Below are 27,098 nucleotides of genomic sequence, written 5' to 3' on the forward strand. Positions count from 1 at the left end.
CCCCCAAATCTAATGCAGGACAATGTATTTTCTAAACTTAAATCAACTTACTTGGACGTGTTATAACACAGCTCCGTGGCACTCGGGACATAAACCTGGACCTTCTGATTGAGAGGAGACTACCACAGTTCACCACAAGGAGCCCGCACCCGCCCACCCCACTTTTTGCAGGACATACTTGTTTAAGCAGCTTGGTCACCAATTAAAACTGGTGCTTAAAGATTAGGGAGCAACACCCTGAGAATAAGATATTGTGTCCAGTCACCGGAAAAAGCTCTTGGTGATAAAATCACACACAGTTCATCCCGGGTATGGGGAGGTGTGGATTTCTTATGAGGAGAGGCTGAGTAGGTTTGGCTTGTGTGCATTGGATTTTAGAGTAACGAGAGGCATTTGTGATTTTAAATGGGCTTAATGAGGAAACGCTAAAGGATGTTACCCCCTTATGGGAGAGTCTACAATCATAACCTCAGTGTAGATGGTCACCCAGTTAGAGGAGAGATGAGGAGGCATTTCTTCAGGGGGTAGGGAGTCAATGGAATTCTTTATCACAGAGGTTGGGTAATACTGTGCAGTCAAGGCTGAGACTTACATATTTTTAACTGGTAAAAGAATCAAGGGTTATAGGGAAAAAGGAGTAAAGTGGAGGATAATCAGATCAGCCAGGATCTCTCTGCATGGTAGTACAGTCTCAGTGGACTGAATGGCTGATGAATTATGGTGTTACAGCCAAGAGACATCAGGAGAGCTCCCCTTCCTCTCAGCACAATACAAAGCCATTTCCAAATGAGTCACAATGGACAAGCATCCAACATTTATGAAGTGGAACCTTTAGCCGAACCTGACAGTAACTATTTGTTCATTTTAGCAGCCTGCTCTTTTCTTTAAAAAAAAAGATGGGGGTGGGGAAGGGAAGAACACCATCAAGCAAAACAATCATGGAAACACTAGTATCCAATGTGAGACTTTATTCTGAAGGCAACTTTTGAAACTATTTTTGTTCACAATACTTGAAAGCAGGAAAGGAGACACAGGCAATTTGCTTCAGAGAACGTGCTTGGTGACGGAAGCCTTTGGTGATGGTCGTTCCTCTGCCCCTCTTGGGACTGAAGCAGGACCCAAAACCTTCCACAACCAGTCAGTCACAGCAGGGGGGCGTGCCTGAGCAGTCCAATTTACGCAGATGGCTTTGGTACATGGTATTTTGCAAACCATTCAACACTTTTGTCTTCGGCTATAGCCTGTTTGGAAAAGACAAGCACGGTTACTCCTTCCAGCCAATTTGGAAAATGGACTTTTAAAGGGTCAGACATTACCACCCTGACATCGTCCCCCATATTGATTAGATTAGATTCCCTACAGTGCGGAAACAGGCCCTTCGGCCCAACCAGTCCACACCGACCTTCCAAAGAGGAACGCATCCAGAACCCATTTCCCTCTGACTAATGCACCTAACCTTATGGGCAATTTCGCATGGCCAATTCACTTAAACTGCACATCTTTGGACTATGGGAGCACCCGGAGGAAACCCACACAGACAAGGGGAGAACGTGCAAACTCCACACAGTCATCTGAGGCTGGAATCGAACCTGGGACTCTGATGCTGTGAGGCAGCAGTGCTAACCACTGAGCCACGGTATTAATGTCACTCATTCCATACACGCACCGCCCTCTGAGAAAAACGTTGTCCCTTTTCCTCTCACCCTATGCCCTCTAGTTCTGAACTCCCCAATCCCAGGGAGTCTAGGTGGGTTACTCTTCGGAGGGTCTGTATGGACTGGTTGAGCCGAAGGGCCTGTTTCCAGACCATTGGGAATCTAATCTAATCTTATCAAACTACTTCTCTCTCCACAGATTCTGTCTGACCTGCTGAGTTTCTCCAATACTTTCTAAAACAAAAATTTGAGTCATATACTTTTACAAGAATGTTGCTGGGAATGGAAAGTTTGAGTTTGAGGAGAGGTTGGAACTTTTTTCACTGGAGAGTATGAGGTTGAGGGGTAACCTTATAGAGGTTTATAAAATCGTCAGGGACATAATATAGTCAAGGTCTTTTCCCTAGGGTAAAGGAGTTCAAAACTAGAGGGCATAGGTTGAAGGGGAGAGAGGAAAGATTTAAAAGGGACAACTTTTTCACACAGAGGGTGGTGTGTGTGTGGAATGAGCTGCCAGAGGAAGTGATGGAGGCTGGTACAATTACTACATTTAAAAGGCACCTGGATAAGTACACAAATAGGAAAGGGTTAGAGGGATATAGGCCTAACACAGACAAATGGGACTAGTTTAGTCTTGTAATAAGTCCACACTGACCCTCCGAAGAGCAACCCACCCAGACCAATTCCCCTTCATTTACCCCTTCACCTCTTCACCTAACACTACAGGCAATTTAGCATGGCCAATTCACCTAACCTGCACATTTATTTTTTGGACTGTGGGAGGAAACCAGAGAACCCGGAGGAAACCCACGCAGACGCGGGGTTTAAGAAGTCCACACCGACCCTCCGAAGAGCAACCTACCCATTTAACAAACCCACACCTGGTTCTGGATTAGTGGTGCTGGAAGAGCACAGCAGTTCAGGCAGCATCCAAGGAGCTTCGAAATCGGTGTTTCGGGCAAAAGCCTGAAGAAGGACTTTTGCCCCAAACGTCGATTTCGAAGCTCCTTGGATGCTGCCTGAACTGCTGTGCTCTTCCAGCACCACTAATCCAGAATCTGGTTTCCAGCATCTGCAGTCATTGTTTTTACCAAATCCACACCTGGGACTAGTCTAGTTTGGGAAACCTGGTTGGCATGGACAAAATGGACCGAAGGGTCTGTTTCTGTGCTGTATGAGTTGAGACACCACTACTTTCAATAGCGTGAATTATTGCAGCCCACATACATGCCCAGTCAACTAATTGGGGCAGCACGGTGACTCAGTGGTTAGCACTGCTGCCTCACAGCACCATTCTGTTCCAGCCTCTGGCAACTGTCTGTGTGGAGTTTGCACATTCTCCCCGTGTCTGCGTGGGTTTCCTCCGGGTGCTCCGGTTTCCTCCCACACTCCAAAGATGTGCAGGTTAGGGTGGATTGGCCATGCTAAATTGCCCGTAGTGTTAGGTGCATTAGTCAGAGGGAAATGGGTCTGGGTGGGTTACTCTTCAGAGGGTTGGTGTGGATTGGTTGGGCTGAATGGCCTGTTTCCACACTGTAGGGAATCTAATCTAAAAAAAAACCAAAGTATCCCTTAATTAACGTTTGACCATTTCTTGCTCCATTCTGTCTCAGACTTCCTTGCCAGACCTCGCTCGAGGATAAAATGAGTTAGCTACCCCTGCTCAAATTCATTATGTTCAAACAAAAACAAAGACATTTGGCAAAGCTACAGTGAGACAGAAAGGAGTTGGACCAGTTTCAAAGATCAGGGTCAGGAATGAGGGGCTGATTGGCCTTTGCCTAGTCTGCACGATTGTATGATTTTACTCTGCAGTAATAAAGCGTGAACTTGGGGGTTGAGAGAGGGGAAAGAAAGGGGGGGGGGGGACACAGTTCTCGACGGGGGTTGTGTGTGTCCACGTGGCTTAATGTTGGGGGCCTCGAGGACAGAGGTTAGCACCGAGTGTACTCACATCCTCTAGCAGCTTGTTGGCGGTGGCATCCACTTGGGAAAGGTCATGGAAAGCCTCTTCACCCACAAAGCAAATTTCATGGCCATCCTGATGGTTCAAAGCAGAGATCACAGGGTTCAGAATCTGCATATAACCCCAGTCATCCCTGACCATCGACTAATAAAAAAGCCCAGCTCACTCCCGATCATTAACAAAATGCCAGCTCCCCCCCACAACAGGAAACGGGGCAAAGATCGTCGTCATGGTAGGGCATCCCAGCACAGCTTGAACCCCTTTCTGTCCGATAACCCACCTATAGCAAAAGGAGCTACATAAACGCAACTTTACGACCTGAGCTTTCCTATGTCCTTACCCCAACCCCATGCACCAGGCCTTGTTATCACATGGTCTGCTATTACACACAGCCCCTTGTTAATCACTAACAGCCCCCCATTAATAGCTATTCATCCTCCCAGATACATTGTTATCCACTCGTTTGTCTGTCCAACTGGTATTCTCTCTCTGGGCTCTATTCCCACCCCCTACTGTTTAGTCTTTCCCCCGCCCATCCCTAAGTCCTGCACATTTTTCCAGCTACCATCAGTTCTCAGTAAGAGTCACCATACCTGAAATGCTAACTGATTTCTCTCCACAGATGCTACTGGACCTGCTGAGCTTTTCCAGCAACCTCTGCTTTTGTTTCTGATTTACAGCACCTGCTGTTCTTTTGGTTTTTATTTAGTCGCACAACTTGACCTTGTTCCCTTTATCCCTTCAATTTATCAAACTCCCCCTTTTTGAAGATGACATTTGAGCCTGTAACCACTAGGCAATGTATTCAAAACCATCAGACCATAAGATGTAGGAGCAGAAGGCCATTGAGTCTGCTCCATCATTCAATGTTATTAAGGCTGATCTGAGAACCATTGAACAGTGTGGTGCGGGAAAAGCACAGCAGGTCAGGCAGCATCCAAGGAGCAGGAGAATCAATATTTTAGGTATAACTCCTTCATTAGGAAGGGCTCCTCGGATGCTGCCTGACCGGCTGTGCTTTTCCAGCACCACACTCTTCGACTCTGATCTGCAGCACCTGCAGTCCTCACTTTCTCCTCCTGATCTGGTGACTCTCAACTTCACTGTCCTGTCTTTCCCCGTTACCCTAGATTTCCTGGTGGAAGGTGTAAAATTCTTCAGTTACTTGACAGGATGGTTTTGAGAAGACGTGAGCCCCTGACTGAGGGGTCTAGATCGTGGCTAATCTGATAACCCGCAACTCCACTTTCCTGCCTTTCTCCCTTAACCTTCAATTCCGTCACTTGTTAAAAATATGTCTATCCCAGTCTTCAATCATAACTACTCAGTGCTTAAAAAAAAACCTGTTTACACATTTTAAAAAAAATTTCCCAGATGCATTCCGATGTCCAGAGATACATGAATTCAACAGCAAAGGCAGTAACTGCTAACGCTGAGAGTTGGCAATGTGGGTTTCTTTCTCTCTCTCTCCCCTGCACTGACCTCACCATGTGTGTCCTTTGTCTGTTCCCCTCCCTTTTAAAAGTGCTGTTGTTTTGACTTTATTTTTCTCCAAAGTTCCAAAACGATGCAACAGCTTATAAAACAGTAATTGCTGCTCCTGGGATTGGAGGAAATCACCGCCAACACCTAAAATACCTCAAAAAGGAGCAGCTCTTACAGCCAGAAATCTTTCCCGTCCTCCATCTTGGGATGTTGCCAGGATTGGAGGATTTGAGCTATAGGGAGAGGTTGAATAGGCTGGGGCTGTTTTCCCTGGAGCATTAAGAGGCTGAGGGGTGACCTTATAGAGGTTTACAAAGTTATGAGGGGCATGGATAGGATAAATAGATAGAACTAGAGGGCATAGGTTTAGGGTGAGAGGGGAAAGATATAACAGAGACCTAAGGGGCAACCTTTTCACTCAGAGGGTGGTACGCGTATGGAATGAGCTCTCAGAGGAGTGGAGGAGGCTGGTACAATTGCAACATTTAAAAGACATCTGGATGGGTGTATGAATAGGAAGGGTTTGGTGGGATATGGGCCGGGTGCAGTTAAGTAGGACTGCATCGGGTTGGGATATCTGGTTGGCATGGACGGGTTGGACGGAAGGGTCTATTTCCGTTCTGTACATCTCTATGACTTTTACTAACTCTGATTCTTTTGTTAATTAAACCTGTTCAGTCAGCCACTCGAAATGGTCCCTTCTTATTTTCTCTTTCATGACTTAAAATCTCCATCCAGTATTCTCATTGCCAACTCTGCTCTAAGGAAAACAATGCCAGCTTTTCCTCTCTTAAGGAAAACAATCCCAAGTCCTCACTCCTTGCACTCGCACCCATACTGAAGGCAGACCAGGGGACACAGCCTCCAGGTGGGGAGTAAACTGGAGTTATACATCAGGTTTGTGGTTTATGTATTCCATGCCTCGGTTTATAAATCCCAGTGTCATATCCCTTTTATTAACCCTTTGTTAAGCAGTCCTGTCACTTTCAATAATCAGTGCACAAACACCTCTAGAGCATCTCTCTTCCTGTACCTCATTTCAACAACAAATTGTTTTCTGTAGCGTCCTTAACTTGGCCATTATTTTTTCCTGGGATATGGATCATCAGACGCAGGATCCCATTGCTGCTGGTGAAAGCTTGCTGTACATAAATTGGTAGCTGCTTTCTCTACATCAGAACTCTGATTACTTGCCAAAATTAGTTCATTGGCCGTAAAGCAGGCATTTTATAGAATATAAGATTACAGCGCAGTACCGACCCTTGGATCTGTGGAACCAATCTGAAGCTCATCTAACCTACAGTATTCCATTTTCATCCATATGTTTATCCAACAATCATTTAAATGCCGTTAAAGTGATACTTTTTGATGGTCTGCCCCTAACCCCACTTTTCCCATAGGTCCCATTATTTCTATTAAGCGAGGTTTCACTGTAACACAACTATGGTGTTATAAGAAAGCTACCTGTGTTTACCTAAGCTACCTATTTTACTTTTATTTTAATATCTCCTAAGGTGGTTTGGTGTCACCTCCCATTTATGACTGTTCCTCTGAAGTGCCCTGGGGTATTTAATGGTGTTAAAGGTGCTTATAAAGTCCAGGTAACCTTGGAATTCAGAGTAAAAATGCCGGGGGGAAAAAAACATAATTCCTTCTCCAAAGGGCAATACTGAATCAGAACGGGTTTTTTTCTTCCCCCAAGAATCAGTAAAATGTCATAGCCAACATTACTGAGACGAATGACTTTTCTGAAATGAGTTTAAATTCCACCAACTACCACAATGGGATTTGAATCCATCTCCTTATTAGCAAACCATACGGCGCAGAACAGGCCCTTCAGCCCATTCACTACTGACTATGAGTCCAGTGACATGAACATTAAGCCACCATCTTTCCCTTGTAAATACAGGAAAATGTTGCAATGCCTTTGAGGGAGATCATCTCAAATGGAAGCCTGGCAGGGTGCAGAGACGATGCATTGCTTCTGTATAAGTTAGTGCACGTAACTGGTGAGCAGGTTATCGTCCAGAATCACTTTGCATCATTGCTGATAAACCCCCATCACATGGCAGCACTCCCCGTCACATGGAGCCCTCACCCCCATCACATGCGACCCCCACCCCGGTCACATGGCAGCACTCCCCGTCACATGGAGCCCTCACCCCCATCACATGCGACCCCCACCCCGGTCACATGGCAGCACTCCCCGTCACATGGAGCCCTCACCCCCATCACATGCGACCCCCACCCCGGTCACATGGCAGTACTCCCCCGTCACATGGCGCCCTCACCCCGGTCACATGGTGCCCCCAACCCGTTCACATGGCGCCCTCACCCCCGTCATATGCGACCCCCACCCCGGTCACATGGCAGCACTCCCCTGTTGCATGGTGCCCCCACCCCCATCACATGCCAGCTCTCTTTCCCCCCCCCCCCCCCCCCCCCTAGAAACCGTCAGCTGCCACTCACCGGGTCTGCCAGGATCACGACCTCTACAGTTGCTTTTCCCGGCGTGTCCAAGCTCACCAATGGAGTCAGGATTTTCTGATTCTCCTCCTTCATTTGAGACTCGATACCGGGCAACTTAATTAAAACAAAGATTGAGCTATTTTAAAAAAACAAAGACCTGAACCACCACATAGAGAATTTGAATGAAATGGGGAAAAAAAAACAGGCATTCAAACCAGAACTCCATGAATAACCACGTCGATTTGGTCCCCATTTACCAACCTCTGAGAAAAAGAACAGGAAATGAGATCACCCACTTTATGAGACCAAGACTCATAACTAGAAAGCAGGTCAGAACACCAGCGGTTCACCAGAGGCTCACTGACTAGGTTAGCAAGCGTGGTGACGAAACGTCTGAGAACAAACTTATAACCTGAACCTCGACTTGAGCTACAAATCTTCTCAAAATCGCAAAACAAAAAAAGTGTTGCTAGTTGCTTTAACAGACAATGACAGCAACTATTCTGGGCCTTCTCTGTCTTCTCTGTCTGTCAATCTCTGGATATTCTGCTATGGAGACACCATCTCCACCACAGCTGGACATCCACCCATTGCCCAGATGCCCCCTGACTGTGTTGTTCCCAGGTTACCTGCAAGGTAATGATCGATGGAAGTAAACACGGGGAACTTCCATTGGTCTTTCAACAGCTTGCGTCAAGGTCGGTTGGGTCACACTCCCGTCCAACATACAACCAGGTGGACTGGACAAAGTCCACACTTCCTTTATTTTAATTTCACTGGCATTCGCCTACCCACATGCTAGGATTAGGAACTACAGTAGGCCATTCAGCCCATTGACCCTGTTGTGCCATTCAGTGGCCAATCTCCATTTACCCCAACACCATTCCACCTCCCTCTCCTCTTTCAACATTCTTCTTAAAACCCACTTTGTTGACCAGGCTGTGAGCAAACCCTTCCTTCTTGAACTCTTACATTCCTTATCAATCAGTATCCTGTGGCCAACTAAGAATCTGGGGATATTTTATTACTGTAAAGGTGCTATGCAAATACCACCTTTTCTGAGGAAATGGGAAGGGTTGGGGAAATAGGAATGTTCTTGCTCGAATGCTCTGGAAAAGCAGGCCAGAGCATATGGTTTTCAAAGCACATTGATATGAATCAACCCATCAGTGCACAGTCACACACAGCAATAGGAGGCAGAATCAGTCACTGTTGGCTCTCCACAAAGCATCCCAGTCAGTCCCATTCCTCTACTTTTATCTCATAAACCCTTAAGTTTACTTCATTCAACAACTCATCCAATTTCCTTTCAAAATCATTAACCGTCCCTGATTCCACCGACTTCATGGGATGTGCATTCCAGGCCATTTATCACTTGTTGCACAAACAGAAGCTCTTCCTCGTATTCCACCTGGATCTCTTACCCAAGATTTTAAATCAGTGTCTCATAGTGTCCTTGTACCATCAGCTAATGAGAACAGGCCTAGCCTCTCTGTCCAATCCAAATCCAGCTTAATTGTGTGTACCTCAGCCAAGTCTCCCCCAACAAACGTCTTTGTCCCGAGGAGGACAATCCCAATCTTTCTGAGCAACCCTTTGTGAAAGAAAACAAGACAACATGGGCACAGAATCTTTTTGGTTCACCTCAGACGGTCTCTACTCCCCTTCCCAGCTTCTTCAGAAGGAAGTTCAGTTCCATCAAGATGGCTGCTGCCCCTGTCAGAATGGTGGGATTGCAGTAGGCACTATGTCAGTCGCTCTCCCCCCGTCTTACCTGCTCCCTCGGGCAAGAGAAAGCGATTCGTCCGTAGGCCGAGGCGTGATTCACAGGGCTGCCGATATCCTGCAGTTCCAGCTTACACTGCAATCCGGAACAAGACAGAAAACAAACAAACACAGCCATCATACAGCAGCAGCTTGAGAGAATTTGAATTCAGAAATTTAAGGAAAAACAAACTTACCTCTTTGAGCCAGTGTTTGGTCACCTCATCTAATGTCTGTCAATGGGGCTGGGTGACACATTATTAGATAACCTCTGAATCACCCTGGGATGTTACAGGTGCTACATGAATACAAATCGTAGGTGACCTTGGAAGCCTCGGCAAATATGCCAGGAAAGCAACATCATTCAGTCCGAATGACAATAGACTGCTGGCCTTGATATTCCCAGAGGGACTGAAAGGGCTCTGGTGGGTGGGGAGAGGGAGGTTGGAGAGTTGGGGTTCAGGTGACACCCTCTTTGTCAACTCCGTCATGACTGAGACACACATTTACACTCAGCTACTCCTCGAGTGCACAGGACACCCCCCCAATGCCACCAACATTACAGAGAGGTTGGGAGGTGCTGTGAATTCAGTACACAAACATCAGGTCCCACGTACACAGACACACGTGCACACACAGGCGGACAAACATGTGCGTACACACAAATAGGTGACCCCACAAATGGGTGTACACACAAACACACCTTCTGGACAGAACCGTTAAAATAGCCTGATGCTGGAGGAATCAAAACGTAAAATGACTGGGACAGCAATGGGGTCATGTCAGGAAGTATATTTTGAAGATTTTAGCCACTCTAGCTCACATTTCTCTTTGAGGGTGTGGGGGTCTAAAGTCAAAGTCAAGAAATCCGTAGAAACCTAAGCTGTGAACGGAGATGTTGCCATTTTTGTCCCCCTGCGTTTTGGAATGGAAGGACAGATTTGAAACCAAACAAGAGGAGTAAGAACCATGTAGTCTTTGCTGCCCCCTGACCAACAGAAAATGTAGAGCCGCTGCAAGCAAAGCTACAGTGAGATGCTGACAGGGTTGTAGAGTCCGAGCTGATTATGCTAAACACACAGGGCTCTTTGTCAATGAATCGCAGAATCGCGGGAAGAGGCCATTCAGTTCACTGAGTCTGCCCTCGGTCTCTGAAGAGCATCCATATCCCACCACCAATCCCCATAACTTTGCATTTCCCACGGCCAATCCACCTAACCTGCACGTCTTCGGACTGTGGGAGGAAACCCACGCAGACACGAGGAGAACGTGCAAACTCCACAGACAGACAGGCAGTTGGACTCAGGGTGCGTGGTGCTTGGAGGCAGCAGTGCTAGCCACTGAGCCACCTGCCCTTGTGCAGTACAGAATTAGGAAGTCAAAGACTGAAATATTATTGGTGGATGGTCAAACGCGTGCATCATGGCAGCTGACTACGGGCCAATCGATATTTCAATGGTGAAGATCAATTCGGAGAATGGGGTCTAATGGAATCATGTAGCATGGAAACAGACCCTTTGGTCCACTCATTGGCAGTGACCAGCTTAAACTCGTCCCATTTGCCTGCGTTTAATCTTGGAACCCAATGGCTGTGAACCTGCACTGCTGCGTTCAGTTCAATGTCCCCTGCTCTGATCTGTCAAGCTTGACACAATAACAGATTGGCTGCACTCTCGCACTGGGGTGCTCACCTGGTCATCTGCATATCCCAGCAGGACTTGCTTCTTGGCGTCATCCTTCTCGTAGACTTTCATCCCAAGCAAATTGGACCAGTAGTCAATGGAACGCTGGAGGTCTGACACTGCCAAGGTTACCTTCAGCACAGGATCTGAAAGATCAACGTGGCATTAGTGTCGTCCGAGGCAAGCGTAAAAACAAAGGTAAAAAACACGTCCCACTATGCACAGAAAAATGAAGAACCACAGACGTTGAAAATCTGAAACAAAAACAAAGTGCTGGAGAAACTCTGTAGACCTGACAGCATCCGTAGACAGAGAAAGCACAGTTAACCTTCCGAATCCAGGGTCCTCTTTTATCCCCCCCCACAGAATCACAGAATCCCTACAGTGTAGAAACAGGCCATTTGACCCAACAAGACCACACCAGCCCTCTGAAGAGTATCCCACCCAGACCCATTCCCCAACCCTATTATTCTACAATTACTCCTGACTAAATGCACCTACACATCCCTGAACACTATGGGCAATTTAGCACGGCCCATTCACCTAACCTGCCCATCTTTGGGTTGTGATAGGAAGCTCACGCAGACATGGGGAGAATGTGCAAACTCCACACAGACAGTTGCCTGAGGGTGGAATCGAACCCAGGTCCCTGGCACTGAGAGGCTAACCACTGAGCCACCGTACCACCCTATCCAAAGCATTCACAGGATGGTAGCATTGCTGGCTAGGCAGCATTTATTTTCCATCCCTAACTGCCCCAAGGACAGATAAGAGTCAACCACATCGCTGTGGGTCTCAAGTCACATGTCAGCCAGACCAGGCAAGGATGGCAGTTTCCATCTCTAAAGGACATTAGTGACCCAGATGGGTTTATCCGACAATCGACAGTGCATTTAGGTCATCATTAGACCATTAATTCTAGATTTTCTTTATTGAATTCAAATTCCACCATTTGCTGTGGTGTGTTTTAACCCCAAGTTTCCAGAACATTACCTAGGCCTCTGGATTAACAGTCCAATGACAATACCTCATTGTCACCGCCTCCCCTTTTGTCAGAATTGTTCTGGTGATGGCTCACTGGACCCAAAATGTTAACTCTGTTTCGCTCTCTCTACAGATCTGCCGGGGTCATCCAGCATTTTCAGTTGTAGCTTCAATTGGCCCGCTGGCGAGTCCAAGACCATGTACAATCTAACACTTATCCTTCTGAAACAGGTAAAGTGAGTACCTGAGAGATACATGACTGACACGGGCTCAGAGAAACACTGAAGGTATTGTTCCTGCATAGAGCAGGCATCCAGGGGACAGGTGACAGTCAGGGTATGCAATACATGGCTTCTTGGAGATGTGGAAGAAGGGCTGATGCCCGAAATGTCGATTCTCCTGTTCCTTGGATGCTGCCTGACCTGCTGCGCTTTTCCAGCAACACATTTTCAGCTTCTTGGAGATGTGGGTCTGGGTACTAAGGTCATTAGGTTTGAAAGGGTTAAAACGAGCTAGTTTTCAGTGGATACTGCTGGTCCTTTTGATGGACTGCTTTTTGGTTTTGCTTTGGTCAAGTTGATCAGGAGGGCTCTTCAATCTCATTTTTTTTTGAAAATCAGATGGGCTGGCACGGTGGCTCACTGCATCAGGGTCTCAGGTTTGATTCCAGACTTGGGCAACTGTCTGTGTGGAGTTTGCACATTCTCCCGTGTCTGCATGGGTTTCATCTGGGTGCTCCGGTTTCCTCCCACAGTCCAAAGATGTGCAGGTTAGGTGGATTGGCCATGGGAAATTGCCCATATTGTTCAGAGATGTGTAGGTTAGGTGCATTAGTCAGGGGTAAATGTGGGATAATAGGGTAGGGATATGGTTCTGGGTGGGTTACTCTTCGGAGGGTCGGTGTGGGTTTGTTGGGCCGAAGGGCCTGTTTCCACCTTGTAGGGATTCTAAACAAAAATTATTCTTTTCAAGTCACGAACACTCAATTTGGCAAACAAACTCCAGAACACACTCAGGGGCAGTTACAGAGGGAGATGCAAAACCAGTCCACATACCTGCCTTTGGCTGCTCCTTATTCACCAAGATGAACTTGTATCCTCCCGGGTCCTCAGTTACAAACATCCCGTCCTTATCTTCAGTCAGTGCCCAGCCCTGTTTCTTGGCGTTACTGACTGCCTCACTTGACTGAATAGTAATCCCCTGTAAGGGGGTGGGGGAAAAAAAAAAAGAGGTGGAAGAAGCAGTTAACATGGTCAATAGAACATAGAACAGTACAGCACGGTACAGGCCCTTCAGCCCGCGATGTTGCGCCGACCTGTAAAACCAATCTAACCTACACTATTCTGTTCTCGTCCGTATGTTTATCCAATGACCATTTAAGTGCCCTTAAAGTTGGCGAGTCTACTACTGTCGCAAGTGGGGCATTCCATACACCTACTACTGAGTAATGAAACCACCTATGACATCTGTCCTATATCTATCACCCCTCAATTTAAAGCTATGCCCCCTTGTGCTAGCCAACACACTGCTAATTAAACTTTACATAGTTTATAAGAAAAAAAACCTTTGAGCCCTTCAGATTATGAACAGGAAAGAGTCATTCAGCCGTTTGAACCTCCGACTTTGTTGTATTAAACTACTGCCTTGATTGCTCAGTCCTTTGAGTAGGGGGAGCTGGGAAGTCATGGTGAGTTTATACAGAACATTGGTGAGGCCTCTTCTGGAATACTGTGTCCAGTTCTGATCGCCCAGTTATAGGAAGGATAATATGAAGTTGGAGAGGACTCAGAAGAGATTTACGAGAACGTTTGAATTATAAAGAAAGGCTGGATAAGCTGAGACTTTTTTCACTGCAGCGTAGGAGGTTGAGGGGCGACCTTATAAAATAACGGGGGGGGGGCGGGTATGATGGGAGTCTCCCTAACTCTGGGCCATGAGGTGACTATTTCTAGTGCCGAGAGTGTGGTGCTGGAAAAGCACAGCAGGTCAGACAGCATTCTGTCTTTGAGGCAAAAGGCTTTTACCTGAAACGTTGATTCTCCTCGGATGCTGCCTGACCTGCTGTGTTTTTCCTGCACCGCACTCTGGACTCGGATCTCCAGCATGTGCAGTCCTCACTTTCTCCTGGGTGACTATTTCTAGCTTTGCAAGGTAGGGGTTTCAAACACTAAATGCAAAGTTTGATTATTATTGGATAGAGTCCTAGAGATGTATGGTAGTTGTCTTTTCCCTAGTACAGGGGATTTCAAGACTTGGGGGGGGGGGGGGGGGCGTGAGACGAGAGATTTTAAAAAGACATAGGAGACAAGGTTTTTTTTTTAAACACAGTGGTTCACATGCGGAATGAACTTCCTGAGGAAGTGGTGGATGTGGGTCCAGTTACAATGTTTAAAAGACTTTTGGACACGTACATGAATAGGAAAGGTTGGAGGCATATGGGCTAGGAGTGGGCAGGTGGGACTAGTTTAGATTGGGATTATGTAGGACAAGGACTGGTTGGAGCAAAGGGTTTGTTTCCATGCTGTATGACTCTACCCTTTCTCTAGATTTCAAATCCTTATACCCATTGTTGCACATCCTTCGATATACTCACCCAACAAATATTTATTCCCCCAAACAGACAAAAATCTAAAAAAAGTTACGTTAAAAGAACACTCACCAAGAAGTCATTCCCCTTGCGATAGCCACCTATTCCGTAATTATAAGTCAATTCTGACACAAAGTGACTGTCCTCAGGACCATATCCCATCATGGTTTTACTCCATTTGTTACCATAAGGTCTGTAATACAATTTAGAAAGCATTCAGAAGAAAACAAAAACTTGTATTATGCTTCACCGAAGAAATAAGAGCAGAAGCTCATTTACCCTCTTGCGCCTGCCCTGACAGTCATTAACGTCATGATCAATCATCTGCCTCAACTCTATCTCCAACACCAGCCTAATATCGTGTAATATGTTCAGCAACCAAAAACAAATTTTTGTATGTATTCAATTAGCGAGCACTGTATTCCTATTTCAAAGGGCTCACAGCTTAATGACTGATGAAATCACAGACATAAATCCCTCATTCTGAGACCGTGACCTCGACTCCACAACCAGGAGTTCAGATCTTCTCAAGACCGCCCTGTAAAGCACCTTAAGAATTCTGTACCTTTCACAAGGAAATCTGGGGTCATGGGGAAAGCCAGGAAAGTAGAGTTGAGGGTAATCAGATCAGCCATGAACAGACTGAAGGGACTGACTGGCCTCCTGCTCCTACACCTTATAGGTCTGACGGTTTTGAACACATTGCCTGGTGGTTATCATCTCAACGGTCATCTTCAAAGGGTAATCTGACAAATGGGCAAATTAAAGGGAGAAGGAGAAAGAGTCAGGTTGTGGGACTAACTGGATGGCTGTTGAAAGAGCCATCACAGATTCAATGGGTCAAATGGCCTAACTGTGTGCCTTGAAAGTAGAGTCGCAGGTAGACAGGGTAGTGAAGGTATACTTTCCTTTATTGGTCAGGGTATTGAGTACAGGAGTTGGGAGGTCATGTTGTGGCTCTACAGGATGTCGGTTAGGACACGTTTGGAATATTGCGTGCAATTCTGGTCTCCTTCCTATTGGAAGGATATTGAAAGGGTTCAGAAAAGATTTACAAGGGTGTTGCCAGGGTTGGAGGATTTGAGCTATAGGGAGAGGCTGAACAGGCTGGGGCTGTTTTCCCTGGGGCATCAGAGGTGGAGGTGTGGCCTTATAGAGGTTTATAAAATCATGAGGGACATGGATAGGGTAAATAGACAAGGTCTTTTCCCCGAGGTGGGGGCGTCCAGAACTGGAGGGCCTAAGTTTAAGGCGAGGGGGAAAGATTTAAAAAGGGACAACTTTTTCACACAGAGGATGGAGAGTGTACGGAATGTGCTGCCAGAGGAAGGGGTGGAGGCTGGTACAATTACAACATTTAAAAGGCATGTGGATGGGCATATGAATAGGAAGGGTTTAGAGGGAAATGGGCCAAGTGCTGGCAAATGGGACTAGATTGGGTTGGGATATCTGGTCGGCATGGACAGGTTGGACCAAAGGGCCTGTTTCCATGCTGTACATCTCTATGACTCTACGTATGCATATTGCTGCATCGAGTATGGAGGGGTAGCTAAAGGTTCTGCCTTCCCAATCGTTCTGAACCTCAGCCAAGCTGAAGGAGGAGAATCGACGTTTCAGGAATAAGCCCTTCATCAGGAATGAGCAGGATAGCCACAGAATGGAATCAGAATAGAGGGAAAAGTTTGGGAGATGTGTTGTCTGAAGGGGCAGTATTGACTGGGTTTGTTTGAATGGCAAAGCAGATTTGATGGGCTGAATGGCCTATTCTGCTTTCATGTCTCATGGTCACCTCGCATTCTGCGAAACTCCAGGTATTATGGACCTGTTCTGCTCACTCCCTTCTTATAGGGGAATATCCCCTCTCCCACCAACCCCTCCTCAAAAACAACACTATTTTTGTTGTTGGCATTATAGTTCTGTAGGAAGAGGCAACAGCCAAACTGCACACAGCAAGATCCCATTAACCGTAATCAGGTAAAAGCCCAGATGATCTGCTTTTGTTAGCATGAACTGAAGGGTAATCTTTGACTACGACACCACCTACACTTCAGTGCCACGGGAACTTTTCACCCCTCTGTTTCTGTGGATGCAATCCTTCATCTGAAAGATGGGACCTCTGACAATGCAGCACTCCTGCATCACTGCAACTGAAGTGAACGGGTCAATTATAGTGCTCAGGGAGCTGATGTGGCGTTTGAGTGGACGTTCCCCAACACAGAGTTGGTGATGGTTCGCACTGGGTCTAGCCGATGCCTTTGTTTAAATGAACATTAAGCTGCAGAGAAAGTTGACCTCTGGATTCTTGGGTTAACCTTCCAGTGACTTGATTGTGTATCTCTAGGAGGTGGTGGCCGAGTGGCATTATAGCTAGAATATTAATCCAGAGACCCAGGAAATGTTCTGAGGGTCAGGGTTCAACTCCACACGGACAGTCACCCGAGGCTGGAATCAAACCTAGGTCCCTGGTGCTGAGAGGCAGCAGTGCTAACCACTGAGCCACCGTGCCAACCCTAATGTCATCTAGAGAAGGAAACTGCTGTTCCAAGCTGGTTTGGCCAATGTGATTGACTCTTAACTGCCTGCTAGGAAATTAGGGATGGGCAAGAAATCCTGGCCTGGCCAATAACTCCCTCACCCCACGAATAAATAAACCAAAAGGCAGTGTCCTTCTAGAGGAAGGATGTTGTTCAACCTGAGAGGGTACAGTAAAGATTTACAAGGATGGTTCCGGGGTTCAAGCTCGAGGGAGAGCCTGAAGGTTGAGGGGTGACCTTATAGACGTTTATAAAATCAAAAGGGGCATGGATAGAGTAAATAGACAAGGTCTTTTCCCTGGGGTGGGAAAGGGCATTGGTTTAAGGGGGGGGGGGGGGGGGGGGGGTGGGAAAACAGGCCTATGGGGCAACTTTTTCCACACAGAGGGTGGTGCGTGTGGGGAATAAGCTGCCAGTGGAGGCTGGTACAGTTACAACATTTAAAAGGCATCTGGATGGGAATATGAATAGGAAGGGTTTAGGGGGATATGGGCCAAGTGCTGGTCAATGCAACGTCCGGTCCAACTCATCTGCACCGACCAAAGGGTCTGTTTCTGTGCTCTCCTTGTATTACTGCTTACACTTTACCCCTTGTACTCATTATTTTACTTCAGACCTTTACCCAGGTCAAGGACTTGTTCTTGTGCCTCTATCATGCTGGATCTTAAATTATTCCAGGGCAATTATTCTCTATGGTCTTGTGGTACACCGGGTAGTGTTCCTGCCTCTGGACTAGAAGATCCAGGATAGAATCCCACTTCAGGACTAGATGGTCACAGAAGTGGGTTCACAGGGACATGGATAAGGTAAATAGACAAAGTCTTTCCCCTGGAGTGGGGGGAGTCCAGAACTAGAGGACATAGGTTTAGGGTGAGAGGGAAAAGATTTAAAAGGGACCCAAGGGGCAACCTTTTCACACAGAGAGTGGTATGTGTATGGAATGAGCTGCCAGAGGATGCGGTGGAGGCTGGTACAATTGCAACATTTAAGAGGCATTTGGATGGGTATATGAATAGGAAGGGTTTGGAGGGATAATGGGCCGGGTGCTGGAAGGTGGGACTAGATTGGGTTGGGATATCTGGTTGGCATGGACGGGTTGGACTGAAGGGTCTGTTTCCATGCTGTACATCTCTATGACTGTATAATTACAACATTTAAAATACATCTGGATGGGTATATGAGTAGGAAGGGTTTGGAGGGATATGGGCCAAGTGCTGACAAACTGGACTCGATTAAGTAGAAAGTCTGGTCGGCATGGACAAGTGGACTGAAGGGTCTGTTTCCGTGCTGTACATCTCTATGATTCTAAATAGGTTGATTATCAAACCTTTCCAATAGATACCACGGTGATAAGAGTGGGAGATACTTCCAGACAGTTATTCTTGATGCAGAGTGATATCCCGCAAGCTACAGAATCAGGCTAGCCACAGGTTCCAGGTTTTTTTGTGCGAGTGCGCAAATAAACAAGAGGGAATTCAATTTTTAGAAAACTACAGAGCACAAATCCAAGTGGGCGTTCTGGAGGCGTCTCCACCCTACAATCAGGGATTTTACGTTTTTTTTTCCAATCCACACAGATGTCGCACCAGGAGTGATTTTTTTTCTGACCCCTGTGGCAACCCCAGACTTGGTGGTATCTTGTACAATTGGTTTTTTTAACATTTCTGATCATGCTCCACTGTACCTTTTGGTTAAGGAGGTGACAGAGGGTTCAAGACACTGACGAATGGATCCCTTTATCCTTAAGGATAATAAATTTGAGGAGTATTTCTCTAGGGAACTTTGAGCGCTCCTAGACATTAACTCAGGCTTGGGTAGTAGCCCATCCGTCCTTTGGGAAACTGCCAAGGTCTATGCCAGGGGATTAGTTATTCCCTACTCTGCCAGTAGGAAGCGGCAGAAGGGTGAGCAGCAACATCTCCTTGAAGCACAGTTGAAAGCAGCCGAAAAGGCTTACTTTGACATGCCCTCGTTGGTCAAGCTACAGAGGATTACGGCACTGCAGTCTGCATTGAATTCCGTGCTCACGCAGACAGCAAAGAAGGAGCTTACTTTGCAAAGCAAAAGTTATACGAGCATGGTGACAAGCCAGGCAAATACTTGGCATATCGTGCCAGGAAAAGGAGTGCCCCTCAAGCCATTATGGCGATTAGGGAAGGATCTGGGAACCTAACATGTGATTCTAAAAAGATTAAAGTGGCATTCTAGAGATTGTCCTCTAAGTTACATCAATCTGAGGGTGTGAGGAGGGTTAGGCCAAAATAATTTTTTTTTAAGGATCTGGAACTTCCAGGCCTGACCCCTGAACGAGAGTCTTTTCTCAATACCCCCTTATCAGTGCAGGAGGCTGTGAAGCAGCTTCAGAGTGGAAAGGCACCCAGTCCTGATGGACTTCCCAGCGAATTCTATAAGGAATTTATAAATATATTGTCAGGCCCAATGCTCAATATGTTTAATGACTCATACAGCCATGACTGTCTCCCGCCATCTCTGAGAGAGGCCAATATTCCGCTTATCCTTAAAGGGAAGGTCTTGGAGGACTGCTTCGTACAGGCCCATTTCACTCTTAAATGTGGACTTTAAAATCCTCTCGAACTCTCTCACATTAAGGCTGGGAGACTGTGTTATCTTTTATTGTTAAAGAGGACAAGACGGGCTTCATAAAGGGCCGATCCTCCAATAATGTTAGGAGGCTGCTTAATGTAATTCCAGCATGCCAACAGCAGTCAATACAAAGATTGGTGATTTCTCTCTCGATGCAGAGAAGGCATTTGACAGAGTTGAATGGCTGTACCTTTTCTACACTCTGGAAAGGTTTGGTTTGGACAAAGTCTTTATAAGATGGGTAAAAGTTCTCTATAGTGACCCTCTTGCTGCGGTCATCACCAATGGGGTGCCCTCCAGCAATTTTAACATTTTTAGGGGCTGCTGACAGGACTGTCCCTTTTGCCACTGCTTTTTACATTAGTGATTGATCGTTGGTAGAGGCCATTCGTAGGGACACCAATATATCAGCTGCAGAAGTGGGGTCAAAATTACATAGGGTTTTGTTGTAGGTGGACAATATCATAATTTTTTGTCTTAATCCAGCAGTTTTGGTACCTCGCCTGATACAAGGCTTCAGTGCAGTTGGCGCCTTTTCTGCAGTACACGATTAATCTTGCACAGTCAGAGCCTATGCCTATGGGTGGTCATACGAAGATGCTAGGTCTTGAGGGCAAATATCAATTCCCATTTAAGTAGTCACAGGGGGCATACTCATTACTCCAGTTCTGGATCGGCTGTTCAAAGACAATTTTGTTCAATTATTTGACAAAGTCAAACAAGACCTTCAAAGATGGGAGCAACTTCCGGTCTCGTAGTTGGGTTAGATAGCGCTTATTAAGATGAATATTCTCCCTCCCCGTTTGTTATACCCTTTCGAATGCTCCCCCTGATTTTCCGTAAATGTTAGTAGACTGAACGGCGGGTTCACCTCTTTTATTTGGCATCGTAAGTGGCCTCTCATTAAATTATCTAAACTACAGTTGCCTCACAGATTGGGGGGAGTGGATCCCCCAAACCTTGAAAGCTACCACCTAAGCTCGCTTTTATCCTATGTGAGTAATTGGGCCTATGGGGACTCTTTCAATATGGCTAAATATTGAAACCTCCCAGGCAAGGTGCTCCCTTACTAGCTTGCTGTTTTTGGACAAAATGAGGAAAATTAGGGAATATTGCCATAACCCGTTAATTTTAAACACTGTTAAAGCATGGAAGGCAATTCGGCAGAGGGAAGGCAATATTGGCAAAATATCTTCTTTTCCACCTATAATGGGTATGCCAGGTTTTCAACCAGGGATGATAGATTCAAGAATCAAACATTGGGCAGCTAGGGGTGTGTCTTGCATGGGCGATTTATTTGAGGGAGACACAATAATGTCCTTTGATCAGTTAGCATGGTAATACGAGCTATCAAACAGGGACCTCTTTCATTTTTTTTCCCAAGTTGGGGATTTTATTTAAAAAAAACTACACTTTTGACTGATCCCTACAAATCCAACTTTGAGAGGAGGATGCTCAGTGCTAAGAGTACACTTTCTGTCAGCACTTTATATCATCAGTTGGGGGGGGGGGGGGGGGGGGTGGGGTGCCCCCTCAGATGAGTTCAATCGACTCTGCAGGGTGTGGGAGAGAGCGCTAAATGTTGAAGTCTCCTCAGAGACATGGGAAGGTGTTTGGGAAAACGCAAGATATAAATGTGCAATAGGACCCATGCTTTATGGTTAAAGATTCTCCACAGTGTCCACTTGGCTCTGGACTGTTTGTCAAAATTTAAACCAGGGGTATCTTCAACATGTCCCAATTGCAAGGTTTGTGCAGGCACTCTTACCCATAGTCTCTGGTCCTGTGGTAGGCTTCAAACATACTGGAGTGCTGTGGCAGGTGCAATGGAGAGGATTTTGGGTGTAAGGGTGGAGAAGGGCCTGATCTCTCCTCCTCTTGGCCTGCCCAGTGCATTCCCTGCAGATGCATCTAAGAAAAATACTTTTCAATATCCTCACTTTTTGCGCAAGAAAGAATATCTTGCTAGGAGGTGTATCCTAAACCCCCGCCCCCCCCCCCCCCCCCCCCCCCCCCCACCCCGAGCCTTTTGGGTTGGCGGAAGGTTGTTATGGAGCATATCCCCTTGGATTTTCTCACAAGTATGGTACACCACAAAACTGAGAATTTCTGTAAGGCATGGCAGCCCTTTTTGGAATATCTTGAGACAGATTTATGTGCCACACTAATAAGGGCTTTTATATAGCCGTAATGATTGTGTTTTACGAGTCCAGCATCTGGGGAGGAGGAACTGTGAATGTCTGAGTATCTTGTTTGGCTGAGTTGAGTTATTACTATCTATTAGTTTGTTGTTGATTATTATTTATTTAGTTTAATAGTTAGTAGGGTTTTTTTAAAAGTTCTATACTTTTCTATATATATATATATATTTATACATTTGTACATGTGGGTGATTTGGGGTTTTTTTGTGTTTAGAATTATATTGTTTTGTACTTGCTGTAATATTTTTTAAAAATCTGTTTTTTAAATAAAAATATATTTTAAAAGTGCTTTATTACAAATGAGGAAAATCTCTCTCTCTCGCCCCCACTTACACCCCTTGCACAAACCCATCACCTGTAGAGGATTCTTTAATGAAGAGGTTCATTAACATTCCCAACACAACCTTGCACTCATTCAGGCAATTATTCAGGATCAGAGGCTTACAAACCATTGGAAAGCAAGAGAAAAGTGCATAATCTATAGATCTGTCAAGCTTTTCGTCCACAAACAGTCAAGAAAAGGCTTTACACACCCATTGCAGCTTGCTTTGCATCCTTCTTCAAACTCCTCATGTCTGAGAACCTGCAAAAAAAATCTAACATGAGAAAGTCAAAGCCATTACAAATAGCCTCCCAAGCTGCCTTCATTAGCTAAACTGCCCCACTACCCTCCCAAACCCCACCATCACTTTACCGCAGCTTTATTGGGAGTGAATGCGATCGCACAAGCACTGCACTTTCTCCGAGATGCCATTTTGGTATCTGTTCTTTTACACGTTGTCTAACTGTAGGGCGCAGGCAAACCATGAAGCTGTGTCACAGAGATGTACAGCATGGAAACAGACCCTTCAGTCCAACCTGTCCACCCGACCAGATATCCCAACCCAATCTAGTCCCACCTGCTAGCACCCGGCCCATATCCCTCCAAACCCTTCCTATTCATATACCCATCCAAATGCCTCTGCGTGAAACCAAAGTTCAGTTTCATCCTGTCAACAATCCCTAGCAACAATGTGAAGCAAGGAACGTTTTGTTTCACTAATCTACGGGCAATGAGGTGGCTGCAGGACCCAAAACACTGCACTAAATCACTCAATATATAGTGATTTTAAGGTAATTTAGTATCCCCCCAAATATACTTTAGATGCTCATTTGTGATACCAAAGCATACAAGGCTATGGAACAAAAGTGAAATCTAGAATTGTGAGAACGGTTTATTTTTGACTCGATGGGCCGAAAGGCCTTTTTCCGTGCTGTAGACCTCTTCGATTCTGGAAACATTCTGAAGCAAAAGCAGACATGAAACTACTTAATCAGATATCATGACTGATGACCAAAAGCAGATGTCAGTTTTTAGGAGCATCTTAAAGGAAGTGTCCCAGAGCTTCGGGGGAGGTAACTGAAAACACTGCCCTCAGGTGTTGTGCAGCAATTACATCAAAGATGCTCAACAGGGTACAGAATGGCCAGGATGGAGTGTATATCAGAGGTGATAGAAGACCAGGGCTTGAGAATTAGGACATCACTTAGCAGAGGGTTTGGACAATCTCAAGCCTCCAAATGATAGAAGGTTGGAACCAGTCAGCAGCACATTGGAATGGTCAAGTCCTGAGGTGACTATTATTTGACTGAGGGTTTTAATATTGGATGAACAGAGAGCTGAGAACGTGAAGGAGCTGGAGATAGGTGGACTGTGAAGACTCAGCAGAAACTGGAGATTGGTAGGGGAGCTTGCAGTTGGCGGTGCGTTGGCAGTGTGTATCTGCTGCCCTTTGTCCTTCTTGCTGGTAAAGGTTACAGATTTGGAAATGCTGTCTAAGGAAACATTGCATTGCATACTATAGATGGTACCTAACACTGTGGAGTATTACTGAGAGAGGGTGTTGCTGTTAAATGTTAGATGGGGTGCCAATCAAGCAAGTTTTGTCCTTACAGAATCATAACAGGAGGCTGCCATTCAGCCCACTTCATCTATGCTATGCAAGAATATTTCCACTATCCTTCTCTCCCTTCCCCTGCAGGAAATTTTCTCTTCAGATAATTTTCCAATTACATTGTCTCAATTTCGGTACATTTCAGATCCTAACCACTCTGGAAATTCCTCATATCAATGCCACTGCTTTGCTAAATATTTTAAACCCGTTTCCTCTGGTTCTCAACTCTTCCATTAATTGAAACAGTTTGTCCCCATCTCCTGTGTCTTGACTCTTATCAAATCTCGACCCTCCCTCCCAAACTGCAGCCATACCAATCTATCCTTGGAGATGAAGTGTGGCAAGCTCTAAACCAGGTCCATTTGTCTTTCCAATGCTCTCAGGTTCAGTGATCAGAAATGGATATATACTGTACACCTTCTGAGGCCAAACCAGCATTTTATTATAATATTGAGTAATACTCCAAACTACCATTGAAAAAGCTCAGGATCCTGGATGCTTGTCCCACCACCACCTTCAACACTTGGTCCATACATACCTCTAATCCTTCTGCTGTCATATTCCCTTCAGAATTGCATTTGGTTTGTGTACAGGTTTTTTTTTTAAAATGCAGAGTTTTGAGATGTAATTTTGATTTATGATCATCTATTTATTCTAGGGTTGGCAGGAATGTGCAGTTAACTACACACTGTCAACAGAAGAACAGACTTTGTGTTTCTGCATGAATTTTTTTAAAAACCAGGGGCTTTGTCATATTTTTCAATGGTACTTACAATCCAGGTAAAGTAGGTCAGTAATTTGTCATGCCACTTACTTTAACCAGAGCGACTCCCCTGGCATTGAAGCATTGTAGCATTGTACAGAACATCTGGAGGTTGTGTGCATACAATTTCTGAACAAATCAGAATGATAACAAATCATTTACCCAACCATAAAAAAAAGTTAAACCTTTACAGTGTGTACCTTCTTTGCAAAAATAAGGCCTCTCCTGCATTTTTGTTTTGCAGTTATACCTGAAAAGGCACCATTTCCACTAAGGAGAAAGTAAGGATTGCAGATCAGAGTTGAAGAGTGTGGTGCTGGAAAAGCACAGCAGGTCAGGCAGCACCCGAGGAGCAGGAGAGTCTGGCATAAACCCTTCATCAGGAATTAAATCCTGCATAAGGGCTTATGCTTGAAGCGTCGATCCTCCTGCTCCTGGGAGTCTGCTGTGCTTTTTTTTTGCCCAGCACCGCCGTTTCAACTCAAGCCTCCCCAAGTCAGACAAGGGTGAGAGGTGACTGAAACATTGCTGGGACACAGCACCTAGGGTTACACCACACAGAGCTCCCGACACGATGTTGTTGAAGCGCTGCCTTCAGGTTTACAAGAGTAGAATTAGAAACAGCAAACTCACAACCATGCCCAGAACATCCCTGTAAAATGCGACGGTCCGGGCTCGGTCTCCCACTTTAAAGACAAAATGCAGCGCCCTACCCAAAACCATGGTGACAGTGGGAGTGGGAGAGGTAAAGGCAGAGGTAGAGATAGTGCAGCCTCCACACTAAACCCAGCTGATCACATGATCCAATCCCAATTTGCTACAAACTGCTCCCAGGCGCATGCGCGCAGCCTCATTAAGCTCTGCTCCAGTAAGGTCATTTTTTAAAAAATACATCAGAAAACCACAATCTCAATGTTGTCTCATTCCGCCCTGGGGAAACAAATTGTGCATAAACAAAAAGCAAATAGCGCCCCAAAATCAGAAACAAAAGCACAAACACTCATCAGGTCATTTTCAATCTAGTTCTGAAGAAGGGACACAGATTAGAATACCCACAGTGTGCAAACAGGCCCTTCAGCCCAACAAGTCTACACTGACCCTCCAAAGAGTAACTCACCCAGACCAGGTGGCACAGTGGTTAGCACTGCTGCCTCACAATGCTAGGGACCAGGGTTTGATTTCAGCCTCAGGTAACTGTCTGTGTGGAGTTTGCACATTCTCCCTTTGTGCGGGTTTCTTCCGGGTCCTCCTTTTTCCTCCCACAGTCCAAAGATGTGCAGGTTAGGTGGATTGGTCATGCTAGATTGTTGTAGGTACATTAGTCAGAGGTAAGTATAGGGTAAGGGAATGGATCTGGGTGGGATACTCTTCTAAGGGTCAGTGTGGACTTGTTGGGCCGAAGGGCCTGTTTCCACACAGCAGGGATTCTTTAAAAAAAAATTCCCCTACCCTATTACTCTACATTTACCCCTGACTAATACACACTGAACACTATGTGCAATTTAGCATGGTCAGTTCATCTAACCTGCACATCTTTAGACTGTGGGACGAAACCAGAACACCCAGAGGAAACCCACGCAGACACGGGGAGAATGTGCAAACTTCACACAGACAGGGTCATTGATCCTGAAATGTCAACACTTATTTCTCTCGCAGATGCTGCCAGACCTGCAGAGTTTTTCTAGCAAATTCTATTTTTGTTTCTGACTTTTCGCATCTGCAGTTCTTTCGGGTTTTTATTTCACTTTGGGAATGTGTTACATGGAAAGTTCCAGAGGAAGATCTAAAGATGGGAAAGAGAGGGAGTCATCCCAGACTTGAGTATCCTGATCAGGCCATCAGCTAGTGTGAGGATTATTCATATAAAACTATTTGAGGAAAACAAGTGAAATGTTTGTTTCAAGGATAATGTCATGTTACTGAAGCTCAACATCTTGAGTTTACCATCGACCCAACAGCTGAATAGGTCTAGCCACCTAAATGCTAGACTTGAGCAGATCAGACGCTGGGAATTCTGTGGTGAGTAACTCACCTCCTGACGTTCCCAAAACTTATCCACCATCTTCAAGGTACTTGTCAGGAAGGTGGTGAACTTCTCCCTGCCTATCTGAATGGGTGCAGCTCCAACAACACTCAACAGGTTTGAGAGACCCAGGACAAAGCAGTCTATTTGGTTAGCACCCTATCTTAACATCTTCAATATTTACTCCCTCCAAATGTAATGTACAGTAGTAGCAGTGTTTGCCATGTACAATGTGATCTGCCTGTATTGCTCGCAGGACAAAGCTTTTTCACTGTGCCTCAGTACACGTGACAATAAATTCAAGTCAGTTCACAGCAACCACTCACCAAGGCGCCTTAGCTAGCACCTTCCCAAACCCAAACCACCATTACCTGGAAAGACTAGGGCAGTAGATTCATGGGAGCACCAGCAGCTGCAAGTCCGCCTTCAAGCCATTTAACATTTTGT

The 27,098-nt window shown here is 45.7% G+C and overlaps 1 protein-coding gene across 1 annotated transcript; it reads right to left on the reverse strand.

Annotated features, from left to right (window-relative positions):
• Positions 1 to 951: 951 nt before the first annotated feature.
• On the reverse strand, positions 952 to 25,438 carry glod4 (glyoxalase domain containing 4). The gene is made up of 9 exons (XM_072589938.1): positions 25,262 to 25,438; positions 22,465 to 22,514; positions 14,665 to 14,785; positions 13,061 to 13,205; positions 11,031 to 11,167; positions 9,350 to 9,436; positions 7,576 to 7,689; positions 3,610 to 3,696; positions 952 to 1,241 (listed from the first exon to the last, which is right to left on the reverse strand). The coding sequence occupies exons 1-9, from the start codon at positions 25,349 to 25,351 to the stop codon at positions 1,176 to 1,178; spliced, it is 897 nt and encodes a 298-aa protein (XP_072446039.1). The 5' UTR covers positions 25,352 to 25,438; the 3' UTR covers positions 952 to 1,175.
• Positions 25,439 to 27,098: the final 1,660 nt, after the last annotated feature.

This window comes from Chiloscyllium punctatum, chromosome 19, assembly GCF_047496795.1.
Source record: "Chiloscyllium punctatum isolate Juve2018m chromosome 19, sChiPun1.3, whole genome shotgun sequence".
NCBI lineage: Eukaryota > Metazoa > Chordata > Chondrichthyes > Orectolobiformes > Hemiscylliidae > Chiloscyllium > Chiloscyllium punctatum.

What these genes read in the sequence shown, in the direction of transcription:
- glod4 (XM_072589938.1), bottom strand. Translation starts at nt 25,351, where the DNA reads ATGGTTTTGGGTAGGGCGCTGCATTTTGTCTTTAAAGTGGGAGACCGA. An exon ending in GCAAGGGGAATGACTTCTTG is followed by an intron (nt 13,206 to 14,664) that starts GTGAGTGTTCTT and finishes ACCCCCTTACAG; the next exon opens with GGGATTACTATTCAGTCAAG. An exon ending in CCAACAAGCTGCTAGAGGAT is followed by an intron (nt 1,242 to 3,609) that starts GTGAGTACACTC and finishes TTTTCCAAACAG; the next exon opens with GCTATAGCCGAAGACAAAAG.